Source organism: Dendrobates tinctorius, unplaced genomic scaffold (assembly GCF_039654945.1).
Source record: "Dendrobates tinctorius isolate UK_male_01 unplaced genomic scaffold, ASM3965494v1 ptg000230l, whole genome shotgun sequence".
Classification (NCBI taxonomy): Eukaryota; Metazoa; Chordata; class Amphibia; order Anura; family Dendrobatidae; genus Dendrobates; species Dendrobates tinctorius.
In genome coordinates, this window is record NW_027361897.1 from 10,798,607 (window position 1) to 10,819,384 (window position 20,778).

The 20,778-nt window shown below is 45.0% G+C and overlaps 1 protein-coding gene across 1 annotated transcript in view; it reads right to left on the reverse strand.

The window, feature by feature from the left end:
- The window catches only part of LOC141059710 (scavenger receptor cysteine-rich domain-containing protein DMBT1-like), a 206,138-nt gene that overhangs the window by 114,418 nt on the left and 70,942 nt on the right, over nt 1-20,778 (reverse strand). Inside the window, exons 6-9 of the mRNA XM_073555827.1 lie at nt 5,481-5,495; nt 5,293-5,331; nt 4,958-5,087; nt 4,609-4,817 (exon numbers count right to left, since the gene is read on the reverse strand). Of these exons, the coding sequence (XP_073411928.1) occupies nt 4,609-4,817; nt 4,958-5,087; nt 5,293-5,331; nt 5,481-5,495 (393 nt within the window). The remainder of the gene's footprint in view (nt 1-4,608; nt 4,818-4,957; nt 5,088-5,292; nt 5,332-5,480; nt 5,496-20,778) is intronic.

Below are 20,778 nucleotides of genomic sequence, written 5' to 3' on the forward strand. Positions count from 1 at the left end.
AGTTGATCTGAACCCTCCATACTTTCAAACATCCTTCCTTCTTCTTCTGCCCAAATCCCTCCTCTGCAAACTACGCATGTCCCAGCATAAAAAAAGTCCAGCCTCCTTTCACTTGCTCTTCCAGGTTCGGTCTACACATTATTTCAGCCTCAACTTTACTTTTACTATTTCAGGCTCCTCACAAACCCATAGCTACAGTATACCTTGCTAGGCTCCCAACTCCATACCCACTGTAGCTGAGCTCTCTTTTCTCGCTGGTCCACTTCCAGGGCATAACTGATGTTTTTCCGCCATGTCTGAGATCTTAACAGTCACTTCTCAATCAGTTATTTGCATATTACCTCTGTTTGCCCTTCCCTCACACACACTGTCATCCCCATTCCTCATGGAATTCACACTGAAACAGAACACTGCGCACACCTGGTCTTGAAAAATCTAGTTACATCTTCCCACACGCACAAAGGAAACCACCCAGCGGCAGGGCCGACTCACTGGAACTTCCCTGCCTAGTTGCCTATTCTCCCATAACTTTCACATAAAATAGATTACAATAAACCAAAGCATTATAAAAGATACTGCATCAGGGTCGCGTAATCCAAATACATCATGCGCCAATATACACTGAGCAAAAATATCAACGCCACACTTTTGTTTTACTGCCATTTTTCATGACCTGAACTCAAAGATCTAAGACTTTTTCTATGAACCTAAAAGGTTTTTTCCCTCAAATAATCACAAGTTTGTCAGTGAGCACTTCTCTGAGCACTTGTCGAGATAATACATCCACCTCACAAGTGTGGCATATCAAAGATGATGATTAGACACATGATTATTGCATAGGTGTGTGCCTTAAGCTGACCAGTGACCACAATAAAAGGCCAAAAATGTGAAGCAAACCAGTCAACCTCAACACTGCCACTGATTGCTGCATGTGGAATGTTGATTTACTACTCTTCTCCTGGCAGTAAAGTGACCGCTATATATAGGCGCCAGGTAACGACTATAACTCTCATCAGAGAAGCTGGAGCCTGTGAATAGCAATCACTTTACTGCCATTTAGAGACGCTGGAGACAGATTCAAGGAACGTGAATTACATTGGACCTGCATAGTGACATTTTGGGTAATAAATTGGTGAATGAGAGAATGTCTATTGTCTTTATATCTGGATTTTTATGCCTTTCAGGCATCCTTTTCTGGAATATTTTGGATCTGCTTGAATATAGCAGACCTGCATGCGATTTTTTTTTTTTATAAATTGGTGATCGAGTGACAGTGTGGGTGAGTCTTTAATGAAATAAAGTGATTTTTTCTGTGTGCATGTTTTTACTTTTTATTGCTAGGTTAGTAATGGGGGTGTCTGATAGACAGCTATCCACTACTAATCCCCAAACTTCACAGCAGCTTTCATTTTGACAAATCACAGCTGTCATCAACTCCAACTACCATTATCCCAATTGTCACCGCACTAGGGAAATCAGGAGGAGACACACAAAGTGCCAATTATCTAATGTGATGTGCTAATTCTGGGGTGGCTGCAGGCTTGTATTTTTTGGCTGGGAAGGGTATAATAACCAGAGACCTTCCCAGCCTGATAATATAAGCCGGTTCGCTGTCTGCTTTACCTTGGCTGGTTAGCAAAAAATAGGGGGACCTCACATAACTTTTTTTTTCATTTATTTAATAGGTTAATCTATACACAGGGTGGGCCATTTATATGGATACACCTGGGTGGGCCATTTACAAAGCTGGATCCAAATTGGCCAATTTCAAAATGGCCGCCATGGTCACCACCCATCTTGAAAAGTTTTCCCCCTCCCATATACTAATGTGCCACAAACAGGAAGTTGATATCACCAACCATTCCCATTTTATTTAGGTGTGTCTATATACATGGCCCACCCAGGTGTATCCATATAAATGGCCACCGTGTACATTAAACTACACATGCACAGCACTAATTATATATCTCACGGATATGTTTCTATCTATCTATTTTTTGCAAATCTAATAACATACTAAAGAGAGACAAAAACGCATGCATAAAAAATCCCGGCAAAAACGCATACAAAAAAGCAAGGTTAAATGCAAGTGAGCTGAGGTGGGAGGAAATAAGGGGCATAGACTATAAGGATCCTACCGGTTTTCCTTGATGGCAGAGTAATGGCAGAGTAATGTGTGGCAAGGAACCCATGCCCCCCTCCATAAGCTGACTACTAGGACTTCAACCTAAGGGAACATATTGAGATATCATAACTGGCTGAGACCGTTCCTTTTCATATAGTCCAATTATACTATCACTGTATGAATTTTGGGACCCAATTAATTTCAATAATCAATTTATTTCTGACATAATCTGTTCACTATTTGGTATACTGATTTATGTTGCTTATCAAATAAAAATCTGATTGTAGCCCTTTACATTGTGGGAACACACCCTAATACTCCCTGCAGCGATTTAGGATTCAAAGATACGTCCAGGCATCTTCCACATGCAGATAGCATTCCATTTGAGAGCTGTTTCCATTCATTTCAGTGATTTTTCTGCCCCCCCTAGCCCTCCTGTTAGGATCTTCCAGAAAAATACTCGAGTTTCCAGTTGACTTCCATTATACTCGGAACTCAAGTTGAGGCCGTCCGAACATCCAACCTGCTTGATTCAAGTACCGAATACCGAGCACTTGAGCATGTTAGTGCTCGCTCATCACTATTATACATTCTTCACATACCGATAACTTTTTATTTTTTCCTTAATATGGCTATGTCAGGGCTTGTTGTTTGCGAGATGAGTGGTCCTTTTGAATGACACCATTGGTTTTACCATATAGTGTATTGGAAAACAGGAAAAAAAAATTACATGTGCTGTAAAATTGCAAAAATAAGTGCAATTCCACAATTGTTTTTTTTTACAATGTTCACTAAATGCTTTAACCGACTGGCCACTGTGATTCTCTAGGTCATTATGAGCTCGCAGATTCCAAACATGTTTAGGATTTTTATCCAAAATTTGCAAAAAAAAAATTTTTTTGCCATTTTCCAAGACCCATAGCGAATCCATTTTTCATCATCTGGGGCCAGTTGAAGGCTTATTTTTTGTGTGCAGAGCTGACATTTTATTTACACCATATTGGTGAAGATACAATGTTTTGATCGTCTGTTAATGCATTTTATTTTAATACAGAGACAGCCAAAATAAAGTAATTCTAGCATTTTGATTCGTTTTTTATTACGCTGTTTACAGATTGCGCTAATTATTTTTATATCTTGATAGATTGTGCATTTCATAAAGGGGCAATATCAAATAAGTGTATTTTTTATTGTTTTATTTTTAAAGGGGCAAAACAGGGGTGATTTGAACTTTTATATTTTTATTTTTTAACATTTTTTTTATTGTTCACTTACTCCAATAGACTCCTTAGTAGACTTGAAGCTGTGATCATCTGATCCCTTGGGCTGCGCATAGAAGGGCTCCAATCCTGATATGTGTAGCAGAATTGATCATCTGCTATAAACGCCGTCCACTGGGCTGCACTCATAGCAGATCAGGAATGACAACCACAGGTGCCAACCCATCGACAGCTCGTGGTTATGTGACGGGGCACCGATGGGTGAAGTTAGTGACAGGCATTTGTTTTTTGTGAGTTAAATGCCTCTGCCAGAAATTAACAGCAGCATTTAACATGTTAACAACCATGGGTGGATCGCGATTCCACTGGCAGCAGATCAGCTGTCATGTGCTTGAAAACATGCGGGCTCAGTGCCGGAGCCCACATCAAATGCTGGGACCGACCTTTGATGTATACAGTATATACATCATAGGTCATGAAGGAGTTAAGCATAGTTTGATAGATAATAACAGTGAAGGCATACTGAGTTATCCAGGTGTCACAGCTTAAGCCTATGATGAAGTGCAGCAATAAGAAGCTTGAAACAAAGAGTCATCTAAAAAAAACACTCTGCAGTAAGGCTGATTTTACATTAGCGTTTTTGTGTGCAGCGCATCGTGCGCATCCGTGCGCATGCGTCATTCGTACCTATGTTTAACATGGCGCATGGTCTTGCGTTTGCATGCGCCTGTCTGCATTTTCATGTGCAAGCTTTTTTTCCAGGTGTGCGTCTAGATTCAAAGGCGTCAAAAAAACACATGCGTACGCTTGCGCACGGAATGTGTCATAACAACGCATTACAGTCTATGGGAAAGCAGGCGTGCGCATGGACATCCGTACGCCAGCATTTGCATACACATGCGTTTTAAGAGTAAACATGTCTAGAAACAGGTTAAAATGCATGTCAATAAAAAACAAACGCATGCAAAAGCGCATGTGCGCTTTTGCATGCATTTCTACTTGCGCATGATGCGCTGCGCACAAAGACGCAAATGTGAAACTAGCCTAACAATGGTGATTTGTGATCCTCATATGATGCAGTCATCTGAGCTGCCATGACCAGAGTGGCCTGTGCTGGATCCACAGAGATGATAAAAAGGGGAACATGTCTCAGTTTTTTCTTTTCGTAGAACAACCCATGAAGAAGAAAAAAATCCATACTAGATATCATATAATTATGCATATTACTTGTATTATTATTATTATTATTATTATTTATATTACCTGTAGAAAATAGACTGGATGATTGATAATAAGCTGAAAACTGTCCATTGAAGTCCAAGTTAACAAATTCCAAGGTCATGACATTGGATGATGAGTAAAACCTCTGACTTGTCGGATTGCAAATCATCCCAAGTGCAACTGAGTTCCAAGGATATCCATCATATATTGTCACATACTCAGAATCACAATGTCCGCCGTTAGTTCGCATACTATTCAGAAAGAGAAGAGAAATGGCAAAATATAAACAATATGTGAAATCTTAAAGCGTTACGCTGGGAAGAGGGGTAATAGTAAGGCAAGGGTAGGGTTTGTAAAGCTGAAAGTTAGGGCGCACACAAAAATTACTTACTATAAGTAATTGAAGTATAGTTCAACATGGCCATATGGGATCTCAATTGTCCAGGTACAAAAATGTGAATAGTACAAATAGCTGGATATATATCCTGATGGCTGAGTCAGTTTAAACCGGCAATCATATACTAAAATAAAGAGAGAGAAAAAGCTTTTGCTGTAGATTAGCAAAATGAAAATTATTACAGGATAAATGACATATCTGTACTGTAAGGGGCTCCTGATTGTATGGACCATTATTACATATTATATGTAGGGTTCTCAGTATGTAGCTTATTAAAGGGGCTACTGTAAAATTGAGCAGTGGAATAATTTTTACCCTTTTAGTCATACCTGTGCTAAGGTGTTCAAAGGGGGTAATGGTGTTTACTCCTGGATATATTAGAGAACAAAGAAAAAGAAAAATGTCAAATTTATTTTCTTTTTAAGTTAGCAATATGCAGCATACATTTTGCATAAATGTCTAATTGTAACTTAAGTAAGAAGGTATTGCATGCTGGTGTTGTAAGTATGGGACTTACCAGTGGTGTCAGATGCTAGAAATAAGTTAAAACAGAGAGGAAAGAAAAAAGAAAACTTGAGAATTTTGACATAAAAAGTCAGAGCTATACTGTATGCATGCTTACATTATCTATCCATCGAACTACAGTAAGAAGATATTACAGGCAGACATTTTATGTATTATTCTTACAAGCCGTACAAAGTGCTGCTATAGACGATTAAAGTAAAAGTGAAGAAAGAAAAGGGAAACTTTATTACTTTGAAACTTGAAAGAGAAAACGCTGACTATAAATCCAGTCAATTCTGCATAATACTTGGTGTGCTTTCTTAACATAATGCAGAGAGGCACATTATATGCTAATGTATTGGCGCACTTTCCCCCAAAAAAAAATATGGGGGGAGGGATTAGTGGGTGTCTTATAATATGAATTGTAGCTTTGTGAAGCTTACCAGCTGAGGTGTAGCGGAGTCCCAGGGTCGCTGCTGCCAGAAGCTTCTGTCGGTGGCAGAGGCAGGAGTTGGGCTTCGAGTACTGGGTGTTACGACGAGGTGTTTGGTGGTGTGGTTCCACCAACATTTTTTAACAGCCCGGAGCCCTGCACGTTATATACTCCTCTATGTGGTGGATTTGATCAGAGGAAACATGACCGCCAGAGATGGCGCAAGCGCCGCAAATAGGAATCTCAGCACCGAGATCTCATCTCCAGAGATCTTAATCACACATGCACCGCCTCCCATTGTCTACTGTATTAGAATGTATGTAAGGTGCTGTCACAAAATGTTGGCTGATCCCCCGCACCACTGAACACCTTGTTGTACCAGTTTGGTGCCCACATCCATCACCCGACTCCTGCACCCGCCGAACACCCAGCCTGGAGCATGCAGCATCTCCTGCCTCCGGCAGCAGGGACCCTGCCACCTGGCACCCCGCTCCACCACTGCTGCCCCCCGGGAAGCAACCGCAAAAGCAGATTATAACAAGCACCATTTTGTTAAAAGACATTTTTTCCTATTTTCCTCACCAAAATTTAGGGTGCGTCTTATAAACCAGTGCATCTTATAATCCGCAAAATACGGTACATACTTGATATGTGAAAGAAGAAAATAAATCATTTATTTCTTTGAGAGCATGCACGTTAAAGAAAATGTAGCAACAAGTGCACTGAGTACAAAATGTATTCTGATAAATGATGTTTCCCTTCCCACATGTAGCAAAGAGCTTAACCTATTAGTGACCAGACTAAATTGTTCAAATCTGACATGGGTCACTTTTTATGACAATAACTAAGGACTAATTCAACATATTTCAGTGATTTTGAGACTGTTTTTAGTGAAACATTGTACTTTATGATATTGGTACATTTAAGTAGACATCTTTTGCATTTATTTATAAAAATTTCCGAAATGTGACAAAAATTAAAAAAAAATTAGCTATTTTCAAAATTTGAATGATTATCCCTTTAACACAGATAGTGATACCACATAAAAAAGTTAATAACATTTCCTCATGTATCCTTTATATCAGCAGTAGAGTTGAGTGAAACAGGTCGGCCATATTCATAAGTCGCCGACTTATGGCGAAGTCGGGTTTCCCCGAGCGAAACCCGACCATAGCGTGAGGTCGGCCATGCGGTCGGCGACCCGAGCGCCAAAGTCGCGTTTCCCATGATGCTTACAGGTGCCTTTTCTCAGCCAATGTGCAAGGACGCACACTGTGGGCAACTTGATGACATGGGCAGCGTCCGGGGAGAGAGAGAGATTTTGTGCACTTTAAAAAAGCGGTCCGGCATACAGGTGTGTTTACTGTCCTCCACTCCCTGCCGACTTTGCTTCCCCATTGACTTGTATTGGGTTTCGTGTTTCAGTCGGACCTTCGACTTTTCCCGATAGTCAGCCGATTTTGTTCGACTCGACTATTGAGAATGTCGGGTTTCATGAAACCTGACTAGACCCTAAAAAAGGCAAAGTCGCTCATCTCTAATCAGCACCTTTTATAAGATCTTCTGATATTTTGTTAGGATTTTTAGGAACATATTCAGCTTTTAAGTGACTTGGGAGGCTCTATACAATGTGACAGGGTCACTGGCATGGTATATTAGGAGAGATATGTGTCATGAAGATTGCTTTCTTCCATGATCTAGAAACCCATAAGTTCCTCTCCAGCATGCTATGTGCTGAAGGAGTTAATCATAATCAGCCATATTATTGGACGGGTTTGTAGGTGAGTAGGTAAGAGATGGGTGAGACGCCTACTGCTATGATGAGTCACCGAAGGAGGAAAAAACAAAATACCAGCTAAGTCCAGAAAAACCAGAGAGGTTGGCAGCTATCGGATTGCAGACCCCTGAACCTATCCACAACAACTAGCAGTAGCTGTGGGGGGTTCCTACGGTGCCCTAGACCCCTCGATCACAGCCGGAGAGCTACATAGCCTAAAGACAGAAAGGGGGAAAAACTAAACTGCCCCAGAGCAGACCCCAAAGCAATAGGCAGCCCCCAACATATAATGACGGTGAAGCAAGATGAAAACGCTAACACAGATAGAAAGATAGGTTGAGCAAATGATGGGGCCAAAGCTAACTACATAGGTCAAGATAGGAAAGCTGCTGTCTGCCATCCGCAAAAACCCTATCAAAATGAGCCAACCGACTGATAGGAAAAACAGGCCCTGAAGTCGCTAGGCTTCAAAAGACTATATCAGCACTCAGGTATATTCTGAAGACAGAGCAAAAGATCAACAGATCAGAGACAAAAATGGAATTCAGCTCACCCCCGGCCGGGGATGGCAGAACTCCCAAAAAACAAGGCAAAACAAAAACAAAACTGAAGAGTACAAAGCAGAGCAGAAAAACTTAGCTTTGAGACGCAGGAATCAGACTGGTCTCCAAGAATCCAGCAGGAAAATCACCAGCCAGGAAGAAGGGCGTCGGCAGCCTTATATCCAGTCCTCAATTCCAGCCACCCAGTTATCATCTAGCTGCCCAGGTGTTTGGTAATCAGTCTCACTACCTTCCTTCACCAGAGGAGGGAGTTCATCAGACCTCAATGGTGAAGGGAAAAAATGAACTCACAACAGTACCTCCCCCTTGAGGAGGGGGTCACCGAACCCTCATCCATGCCACCAGGGCGATCCGGGTGAGCCCGATGAAAGGCACGCACCAATCTTTCGGCATGAATATCAGAGGCAGAGACCCAGGAATTATCCTCCTGACCATAACCCTTCCACTTAACCAAATAATGGAGTCTCCGTCTAGCCAGACAGGAATCCAGTATCTTCTCTACCTCATATTCCATGTTACCTTCAACCAATATAGGGTCAGGAGGTGCCACCACAGGAACTACTGATTCAACAAACCTCTTCAACAAGGACTTATGAAACACATTATGAATTTTAAATGTGACAGGAAGAGTCAACCGAAAAGAGACCGGATTAATAATCTCCAAAATCTTGTAAGATCCAATAAATCTAAGCTTAAACTTAGGAGAAGCCACCTTCATAGCGATATTTTTTGATGACAACCAAACCATATCACCCACCTTAAACTGGGGACCAACGGTCCTACGTCGGTTGGAAAACCGCTGGGCCTTTTCCTGGGAGAGAGACAACTTATCCACTACTTGGTCCCAGATCTGGTGCATTCTCTCCACCACAGTGTCAACACCTGGGCAGGCAGAAGGCTCCACCTGCCCTGAAGAAAATCGAGGGTGAAAACCAAAGTTACAAAAAAAAGGTGACATCAAAGTGGCAGAACTAGCTCTATTATTTAAAGCAAATTCGGCCAAGGGCAAAAATGAAACCCAATCATCCTGATCGGCAGAAATAAAACATCTCAAATACGACTCCAAAGTCTGGTTCGTTCTCTCCGTTTGCCCATTGGTCTGAGGGTGAAACGCAGAGGAGAAGGACAACTGAATTCCCAGCTTGGAACAGAAAGTCCGCCAAAATCTAGACACAAACTGAACTCCTCTGTCAGATACAATGTTCTCAGGAATCCAGTGCAAGCGAACCACCTGTTGCAAAAACAAGGGCACCAACTCAGAGGAAGATGGCAACTTAGGGAGTGGTACAAGATGGACCATCTTAGAGTATCTATCACAAATCACCCAAATAACAGTCATTCTCTGAGAGACAGGCATATCAGAGATAAAATCCATTGAAATATGGGTCCATGGCCTCCTGGGCACCGGCAAAGGCACCAACAAGCCACTAGAGCGAGAACAAGGTTTAGACCGGAGCAAGTCCCACAGGACTGCACAAAATTCCTGACATCACGAGACAAGGCTGGCCACCAAAAAGACCGACTCACCAGATCTCTAGTACCAAAAATACCTGGATGACCAGCCAATGCAGAGCAATGAACTTCAGACATCACTCTCTTCCTCCACTGGTCAGGAACATACAACTTTCCACTGGGACAACGCTCAGGTTTGTCCTCCTGAAACTCTTCCAGAGCACGTCTCAAATCGGGCGAGATGGCAGAAAGAACTACCCCCTCGCCTAAGATGGTAGCAGGCTTAGTCACAACAGGAGAATCAGCAAGGAAACACCTAGAGAGGGCGTCTGCCTTGACATTCTTAGTGCCCGGAAGAAAAGAGACCACAAAATCAAAACGTGTGAAAAACAAGGCCCACCTAGCCTGTCTAGGATTCAAGCGCTTGGCCGACTCCAGGTAAATCAAATTCTTGTGGTCAGTAAGGACCACGACTTGGTGTTTGGCTCCCTCCAACCAATGTCTCCACTCCTCAAATGCCCATTTCATGGCCAACAGTTCCCGATTCCCCACATCATAGTTACGTTCGGATGGGGAGAACTTTCGGGAAAAGAAAGCACAAGGATTCATTTTAGATGTCACAGGATCTTTTTGGGACAACACCGCTCCTGCACCAATCTCAGAAGCGTCCACCTCCACCTGAAATGGGAGTGAGACATCAGGTTGCCGCAAAACCGGGGCAGAAGTGAATCTTCGCTTCAGCTCCTGAAAGGAAGAAACAGCCTCCGGAGAAATTTCTGTTATGATGAGTCACCGAAGGAGGAAAACACAAAATACCAGCTAAGTCCAGAAAAACCAGAGAGGTTGGCAGCTATCGGATTGCAGACCCCTGAACCTATCCACAACAACTAGCAGTAGCCGTGGGGGGTTCCTACGGTGCCCTAGACCCCTCGATCACAGCCGGAGAGCTACATAGCCTAAAGACAGAAAGGGGGAAAAACTAAACTGCCCCAGAGCAGACCCCAAAGCAATAGGCAGCCCCCAACATATAATGACGGTGAAGCAAGATGAAAACGCTAACACAGATAGAAAGATAGGTTGAGCAAATGATGGGGCCAAAGCTAACTACATAGGTCAAGATAGGAAAGCTGCTGTCTGCCATCCGCAAAAACCCTATCAAAATGAGCCAACCGACTGATAGGAAAAACAGGCCCTGAAGTCGCTAGGCTTCAAAAGACTATATCAGCACTCAGGTATATTCTGAAGACAGAGCAAAAGATCAACAGATCAGAGACAAAAATGGAATTCAGCTCACCCCCGGCCGGGGATGGCAGAACTCCCAAAAAACAAGGCAAAACAAAAACAAAACTGAAGAGTACAAAGCAGAGCAGAAAAACTTAGCTTTGAGACGCAGGAATCAGACTGGTCTCCAAGAATCCAGCAGGAAAATCACCAGCCAGGAAGAAGGGCGTCGGCAGCCTTATATCCAGTCCTCAATTCCAGCCACCCAGTTATCATCTAGCTGCCCAGGTGTTTGGTAATCAGTCTCACTACCTTCCTTCACCAGAGGAGGGAGTTCATCAGACCTCAATGGTGAAGGAAAAAATGAACTCACAACAGCTTACTCACCGTATCTCCACCTCAAGGGGTGTGGCTGAGATGTTAAATGTACAGCGCCTGTTTTTTTTCTCTGTGTTGTGGTTTGGAGAGAAAAGACTCCATACATGGCTCCAGGTGAAGCTGAAGATACATGGTGGTCCGAGCGGGTGAACCCCTCAGACATATGGGCAGCACGGTGGCTCAGTAGTTAGCACTGCAGCCTAGCAGAGCTGGGATCCTGGGCTCAAATCCCACCAAGGACAACATCTGCAAGGAGTTTGTATGTTTCCTTCCACATTCCAAAGATATAGGGAACTTACAGTGCTGTGCAAATTAATTGGGACAAAGCATTTTTTTCAGTAAAATCGTAAGTTGTTTACCAGTCAGTGAGTCAAACCAGTTTTAATTGCTTTGAACAGGCACTCACACACCTGTTCAAAGCAGTTAAAACTGGTTTGAATCACTGACTGGTAACGAACTTACGATTTTACTGAAAAAAATGCTTTGTCCCAATTAATTTGTACAGGACTGTAGATTATGAGCCCCATTGGGGACAGTGCCAATAATGTCTGTAAAGGCTTGTGGAATTAATGACGCTATATAAATGAGTAAAATAATTATGGACTTTGCTATATTTAATCTTTTTGTTATGCCAGAAACGCTATGTTTACTTTTCTGAACCCTGCTATGGTTTATACTGTTCCATAATAAACTAGCAGGTGATTTACCACAAAAAGCGTTCCTGTGTCTACTGCTGAAAGCAGCCAAGTGAGTCAACCCCTCACGCGAGTCATGGTCGAAATTGTTGGCACCCTTGAAATTGAAGTATTTCTCAAGCAAAACTATTTAAATTACACGTTTTATTATACACGTGTTTATCTCTTTTGTGTGCATTAAAACAACACAAAAAACAGAAAAAAAGGTGAATTGGACATCATTTTACACAAAACCTCAATAATGGGCAGGACTTCTTACACCTCTCAACTGAAATTGTGGACCATTCTTTTTCTGCAAACAGCTCCATGTTTCCTATATTTGAAGATTCCTTCTCTCAACAGCAATTTCAAAATCTTTTCACAGGTGTTCAATGGGATTTAGATCCAGACTAATTTCTGGCCTCTTCAAAACTCTCCAGGGATTTGTTTCCATCCATTTCTGGGTGCTTCTTGAAGCATGTTTGGGGTCATTGTACTGCTGGAAGATCAACGACCTAGGACACAAACCCAGCTTTCTGACTCTACACTACATTGCATCCCAAAATCTTCAGGTTTCAAGATGCCTTGCAAATAGTGAAGGCACCCAGTACCAGAGGCAGCATAACAATTCCAAAACATTTTTGACCCTCCACTATATTTAACTGTAGGTACTGTGTTTTTACTTTGAGGACCTCATTCCATGTTTGAAAAACAGTAGACGATGTGCTTTATCAAAAACCTCTATCTTGGTCTCATCTGTCCACAAGATGCTTTCCCAGAAGGGTTTTGGCTTGCTAACGTACATTTCAGCAAAATGCAGTCTTTTTTATGACTCTGTCTCAGTAGTGGGGTCCTCCTGTCATAGCGTTTCATTTCATTGAAATGTCGATGGATAGTTCACGCTGACACTGATGCACCTCGAGCCTGCAGTACAGCTTGAATTTTTTTGGAACTTGATTGGGGCTCCTTATCACCATCCGAACTACCCTGCATTGCAGCCTGTCATCAATTTTTCTCTGTGTCCACGTGCAGGGATATTAGCTACAGTACCACAGGTTGTAAACTAATTAATTATGTTGCACATCATGGAAAAATGAACTTCAAGATTTCTGGAGATGGACTTGTAACATTGAGTTTGAATGAGCATCACATGCACGCTTGAAGCAAAGCAGTTTACCCACAAATATGGAAAAGTGCCCAAAAAGTGCCTAGATAAGGCCTCTTTCACACATCAGTTTTTCGCCGTCAGGTGCAATCCGGCTTTTTTTTGTAAAACCGGATCCGGCAAAATGCAATGCCGGATCCAGTTTTTCCCCATTGACTTGCATTAGCGCCGGATCGCGCCGGATGGCATTGCGTTTCATCCGTTTTTTGCCGGATCCGGCTACTTGTCTCATTCCGGCTTCTGGACAAAACAGCTACTGTAACGTTTTTTGTATTCGGCGAAAAAGCCGGAAGCGCCGGATCCGACGCTTCCGGCTTTTTGCCACAATGAAAGTCTATGGGCCCCGGAATGCGCCGGATCCAGAAAAAGACGGATCCAGCCACCGGATCCGTTCTTTTAAGTCTGCGCATGCTCAGATCCAATTGGCCAGCCCCCAGGAAACAGATATAACCTGCTAGACGGATCCGGCATAAAAACGGATCCGTTTCTACAGTTCTCCAAAATTTATGCCGGATCCGTTTTTTCTAAAAATAGCCGGATCCTGCCTTACGGCAAAAAACTGATGTGTGAAAGTAGCCTAATATTTATACATGTTGTGAGGTAGCGCTGTTATTCGGGTAGGGGATACTCGCTCAGCAGCCACAAAATCAGATTCGGCACAGATTTTCCATAAAGCAAGCATAGTCCATGCGGTTTATTCAACATCATAAACCCACAGCAGCAACAAAACTTCATATAAACAGCAGAGCGTCCATGGCAGAGTTTCACTCTGTAAACCCTGTGTTCACACAGGGTTTACAATATCCAGCATACAGGCTCACTTAGGCCTCTTTCACACATCAGGTTTTCGCCGTCAGGCGCGATCCGGCGCTTTTGACAGAAACCGGATCCGGCGAAATGCAATGCCGGATCCGGTTTCCCCCCCATTGACTTGCATTTGCACCGGATCGCGCCGGATGGCCATGCGTTTCATCTGGTTTTCGCCGGATCCGGCAATGTGTCGCGATCCGGCGTCTGGAAAAAACGGCTACTGTAACGTTTTTTGTCTCCGGCGTAAAAGCCGGACACGCCGGATCCAGCGCGTCCGGCTTTTTCACACAATGAAAGCCTATGAGCGCTGCAATGCGCCGGATCCGGCGAAAGCCGGATCCGGTGGCCGGATCCGTTTTTTTTGGTCTGAGCATGCTCAGTAGCTCTGCCCACAAGACATATATAAAAGCAAGACTGTGGGACCCACAGCCACACCCAGCATGCCACCCAAGAAAGCAACCAAGCGCAGCAGGAGAAGGCAGGAGACCACTGCAGCACCATCAGCACCACCACCACCCCAAATGGAGCAGCAAATGGAACATGCTGAGGAGGGGAGGCCAGCAGCAGATGAGAGACGGTAATTATCAAATCCCCCATTCCTCCAAACTAGGGCTATTGAATATCAAGATATTCATTGGCCCTTTGTTTCTCTTTATTCAACAGCCGCCCAATAGATGCAGCAGCAGCAGCAATGGCAGCAGGTGGAACACCACCCACAGGCATGGAGTGTGGCCACCAGGAAGACAGCACATCATCTTCTGGGAGCCCTCCCTCGCATCGTCAGCGTTTGACGGTAAGTTTTTATTTCCAAAATCCATCATCTCTGTAATATATGTCTATTCATAGCCTTTTATTTCAAAACAGGAATCACAAGATGAAGAGGAGCTCCCAGAAGGAGAAGGAAGGGGTGGACAGACGCTTGGAGTGGGCTCACAATTGGTAAGTTTTTTGCATCAAACGCAGAAACACAACATCACACTACACACAACACATAGAAAACAATGTTCTTCAGACCACACACAGCAAACAAATGCCTACATCCAAAGACATAACATTTTTTGTTTTCTTCTCTAGTCTTCCCAATCTGGTGCTCGGCCAAGAGGTCCTCGCAGTGCCTCCCAGGGTCGTCGGCGACAGCAACGCGGCGGTCACCAGCGTGTAAGTATAAATATTTTTGCTTTGTTTTTTTGCACTTTTTATTTCATTTCTTTTGTGGAGGCTAATTATGTTATTTTTGTCTTTTTCTTTAACAGCCTTCACAGCGTGCTCCCGACGGTGAGGATGGAGGACTCGATGTGGACCACCTCATCGATCTCGTCAGAGAAAGGGAGCCGCTCTGGAATATGGCTGACCGCCGCCACGCTGACCTTATCGTTACCCGACGACTCTGGGAGGAAATCTGTTCGCTCCTTGTGGGCCGCTGGGAGGACCTCGATGTTCGGGCCCAGATTAAAGAGCGTAAGTATATACAGTACCGGTTGCTTGATGTAAACCAGTGTTTCCCGAACTCCAGTCCTCGTGGTCCCCACGGATCATGTGTTCAGGATTTCTATTTACTATGGAAATCCTGAAAACATGACCCCTGGGGACCATGAGGACTGGAGTTTGTGAAACACTGATGTTGTATACTAACCACTCCTTTCTCGTTTCAGGGAACAGAATTGTGAATCGGTGGCGGTCTGTGAGGGATCGTTTCAAGAAGGAGTTCAATAAAGAGATGCGGGCCCCGAGTGGATCTGGAGGACGCAGGAGCAAGTACAAGTACGCACAAGCCCTGTCGTTCCTCCGGGAAACAATGGTCACTAGAAGGTAAATATTACACACCACATGTGAAAAAAAATGTTAGATGTAACTTTTTTTTTTCAGCCAGGGCCATACCATGTCAGTATTTTAATTGTTTTTTTTTCTCTTTATTCCACAGCACGGTGAGCAGCACTCGGGAGCCTGCACGATTGGACCCTTCTGAGGCGATCCCTGAGGAGACCGGCACCGAGGGACACTTCGACCGCCCCGGTACATCTGCACCTTCCCAGCCTTCCCACACATTTGACCCATCTGTCCCATCCACCAGCACAGGAGCATCGTGGCCGCCTACATTACATGAAGCTGCTGGTGAGGAGATCGCTTTCCCTTTACCCCACCCTTCTGCCCCTGCCACCTCTAGTACACCTGCGGGTACTGGGCGGCAGCGGCAGAGGGGTCAGGAAAAGAGTTATGCGCCAGAGTTCTTGCATCTGAATGCATCTTTCCAGAACTGTCTAAAAGTCTTGTCAGAGCAAATCTCCGCAGGCTTTCAGCAGATCAACTCCAGCATTCTGGAGGTGAAGACACTTCTGCAAACCATGCATTCAGAAGCAAGATCTTCGCCAAACCACACCTTTTTCAGGTCTGTTGTGGAGCGCATGGCAACACTATCTCCTACCCAGCAGATGCATGTAATGCATTCGTGCCACGGTGCTCTACAGCAGGTTACCTCCCAACCTCCACCTCCCACCACTGTAGTTCCTCCACCTGCACCCCCTCCAGCCACTTTCCATCCTCCCCCTCCTATTACATCTGCACCCCCTCCAGCCACTTTCCATCCTCCCCCTCCTATTACATCTGCACCCCCTCCAGCCACTTTCCATCCTCCCCCTCCTATTACATCTGCACGCCCTCCAGCCACTTTCCATCCTCCCCCTCCTATTACATACCAGCAACCTCACCAGTACCAGCAACCTTCCCAGTACCAGCAACCTCCCCAGTACCAGACATCTCCCCACTTCCAGCAACCTGCCCCATACCAAACTCCTTCCCCGTACAAACTCCTTCCCCGTACCAAACTCCTTCCCCATACAACTTTCCATCAACATCATCTGCTCCTACAGTCCCTGCCCAACCCTCCACTCCACCGCCCACCACCTCTTCTGCCTCCCACATGTCCACCCATTCTGTATCTTTTTCCACACCATCACCTCTAACTGTTCCTTCCCCACCACGATCCCAGTCCTCTCTCCACACTCCCATTGTCGAAGTGTCCCGCAGCCCCTCCAGCAGTATTTCCACCCCACACTACACCGAGTTATAATGTTTTTTTTGTAATAAAAATGCCCATTTGGTTGGTTTCAAACCTTTATTAAAAAAGTTTTTTTAACTTTAAAAACAGTTTACACAAAAAAAAATTTTTTAAATAAAAGTTAAATTATTGTTTACACTGGTTGTCTGTGATTTCTTTCTGCGGCGAAATATGTTTAAAAAAAAGGTTAAATACAGGGTATTTAAAAGGTAAAAAGGTATTCAAAACCAGGTATATAACTGTGGGTAAATTTTAGCTTTTTGCCACAGTTGTGTTCCTGGTTGTGTTTGAAGCAAAGTATTTCACCTGAAAAGTTGTGTTTATTGTTGGTGATTTCCTAACAATGTACACAACTTTTGTTAAAAGGTGAAATACTTTGCATAAAACACAACCAGGTACACACCTGTGGCCTAAAGCTAAAAATAGTAAGACCATGACAAGATAGCCAACTTTGGTTGGCAAAGGTATATACTGTTGGTCCAGAAGGTACACAAGTTTGGTAGGGCACAAATCTTTCACACTCTGTCATCCTGCCAGTGTACTCTGCCTTGAGGTGACATAAAGTATAGTGCAAAATTGTCCCTCATTACTGAAACCGTCACAGAACTTCTAGTGATAATATTTCCAATGACAACATCCATCTTCGCCAGTAACTTGCTCTTCTCTCCAACCTGCACTTTCTCCTCTACAACCTGTCAAAGAAGGGCTGTAGGAACATGCTATATATAGTTTTCCAGTAGCCAATCCCGTTCGGAAGGCCACAAGGGTAAATTTTAAAAACCAGATCTGGCGTAATCCGTCGAAAAACGGATAGAAAAACGGATGAACCGGATGAGACGGATCCGGTTTTGTCTGTCAAGAACAAGACGGATCCGGCAGAAAACCGGATCCGGCACATCAGGTTTTACAAAACATTTGCCGGATCCGGCATTACGGCACGACGCCGGATCGCGCCTGACGCAGAAAACCTGATGTGTGAAAGTAGCCTAAGCCTCACTTATCTCACCCACGTCTGGGTTTCCTCATGGCTGCTTCAGTTTACTGCAGACGTTCATTCTCTCCTCTGGGAGCTCTCAGACACGCGCAGCCATTCACCACAACCACTTCACAGGCTGTTAGCCAGGAAGCTCCATCTCAGCGGGACCTTCTACACTGGACCAAACGGGTCCCAGCATTCACCCATGTGACCTACCCTGGCCACATTATATGGTCCATAGCAACGCCCACCGGGTCACATGACTATGACCTCATCACAGGTCCTTCACACACACATATACACTTTACAATTGCGTTATTACACACACCCCCTGGGTGGGTTTGTAGGTAACTAGTCCCTGATACATTGAATCAGTGCCTCAGCAGTATCACTGCTGATTAACACACACATAAACCTCCATCTCAAGGCCACCTACCTTGAGATACATAACGGTCATTCAGTATCTTGCCATTCATTCACTCTCCTGGGATATCCATACAGCGCCCCCTAGTGGACACAGTGGTCACTACACCACATACCTCCCCCTCTGTTCAAACTTGTGGGGTTGAACACACAACCTTACATCAGGCTCTCGAGATCGGGCACTCATTACACCTTGCCCCACAGGTCGAGAGAACGGTCTCCTTCTATCACACGGCCTCCTCTCTGCGTTAGGCCTCCTCCGCCCCCAGCGGTCTGAATATCGGCCCTGATCTTTGGCCCTCCAGTTACAGTCTGTCTGCGTCATCAGACACTGTCTAGTCACCACATTCCTCTCCATGTTTGTTCCGTTCCCCGACCAGCTCCCCCGGTTGGTACGGTCATCAGTCTTAGTTGGGCCTACTGTCTGGCCTGAGTCTGATCCATTCAGCGTCTCACAGGAACTAATGTCTCTCAACGTCATCCTGCCAGTCCGAACTACCACTTGCTGACATTCTTCGGCCATCGGCCCTGTCACTTCTTGGTGGAACCCTTCGGGTCCTTACATCTTGTTGGGTTGGAGGCGGCCGCCACCTGGTATTCCGTACCTCTTTATTAATTCGCCGACGGTCCAGCCTCAACTGCTCAATCTCTTCCAGGTACCCCACTCGATACTTCAAGAGCATCCAAAAGTTTCTCAGGCTTTCCACGGAGCCAACCACCAGGACGGGAATATTACCCTCTTCACTGGATACCTGGTCTTCATCATCAGGAGGGATCCTCACCCTCACCACACCGGAGCTATTTACAAGGTCTTGCATTACCTTCCCGAATCTTCCAATGATTCTCCCAATCAGACCTTTGGGAACCGGAACTACCTCTTTCTGCAAACCCAACCGATCCATAGACTCTCTTGCTAACTCTAGGCGTCGAGCAGCTTTCATATTACTCCGCCTAACCAACTGTTAGACATGGAGACACTGCAGATGCAAGTTTTTCAGGACAGCCACCCGCTTTGCTGTGTCTTCCCTGGCTGACATTATCACCAACTGCCGAGTCTCAGGCGCCCAGTGCACCTTACACGCTTTGACCGCCTCTTTGAAAGCCTCATGCACACCTTCCTCAGCACAGGCTTCTTGCATGTCTTTTGGTACATCAATCCCAAACTTGAAGGTCGTGGCCTTGCTCTCTTCCTGGCCAGGAGGCTCTGGCTTTACCACGGACACTTCCCTCACTACAGTTGACCCGACCAGGTGACTGTCTTCAGTTCTTAGCTCCCCAACTTCATGAGATCTCATCTCTTCATGACCGTCTGTCAAGACGGGAACCAGCAGCTCCGTTACACCACCATTCGGACCCGGCCGCTGTTCATCACTGTCAAAGTTCTTCTCCTGCAGAAAACTACTTACAGTTTCTTTGAGCTCCAAGACTTCTTTCTCGAGCTCCTCAACCCTGTGCTCGGCCATTTGTCTCAGGACTCTTTCTTGTTCGAGATGTTCTTCCATCTCTTCCCTAAGCGTCTTGTTCACATTTTGCCATGTTGACAGGTGACCTCTGAGCTCAGAGACTTCCTTCTCTAGCCCTTCTATTCTGTGCTCTCTTTCTCTCTCAGAGCCACAGTCACCCCCAGAGTCTGAGTCACCACGGCCTGTCGAGTAATTCTTCCAGTTACCCACTAACCGTGTTTTCCCCCCAATCGTCTCATCTCCCAGCCCACCATTCGTCATATCACGAGACGTCAGGTCCGGAAGTTGGGCAGATGTACTTCTTCCGCTCAATTCTACCTCCGACCTGTCCACGTCAGGAGCAGACACCGTCTCAATATCTGTTAGCCCAACAGTAGAAACGTCTCCAATCTCCTGCCATATGTCATCAAACACGACAAAGTCCCGGCCCCTCTCCAAGGCATAGACTAAGTCTCGTGGTATCCCGCCCCCTTGGCACTCACAATCTATGGGCCCCTAAAACATCACTCTGTCTACCGTATAGTTCACCGTGACCTCATGTTTACAGCGAACCTGGACCATTCTCTCGGTCAGACAGAAAGTGAGAGGAGATCCTGTCAGATTCACCTGACACTTTGAGTCCAGCCAACCCGAGACTCCTTCTCGGTGCAGCATTATGGTGCACACCTGTGGCCCGTCATTATCCAGAAAGAATATTCCACATTCAGAAAACAACATACACGAACATTGCTGTTCCTCTTTTGACACACCGGCCCCTTTCTGGACCACCCCGATTTGGGTCACCGCCCCCTCTGGGACGCCACTTCTTTTCGGGTTACCACCCCAATTTTGGTCACCGCCCCTTCTGGGACTCCACCCCTTTGGGCTACCACCCCGATTTGGGCCACCCCCCCTTTCGGGATTTCCCCATGTCCGTTATAC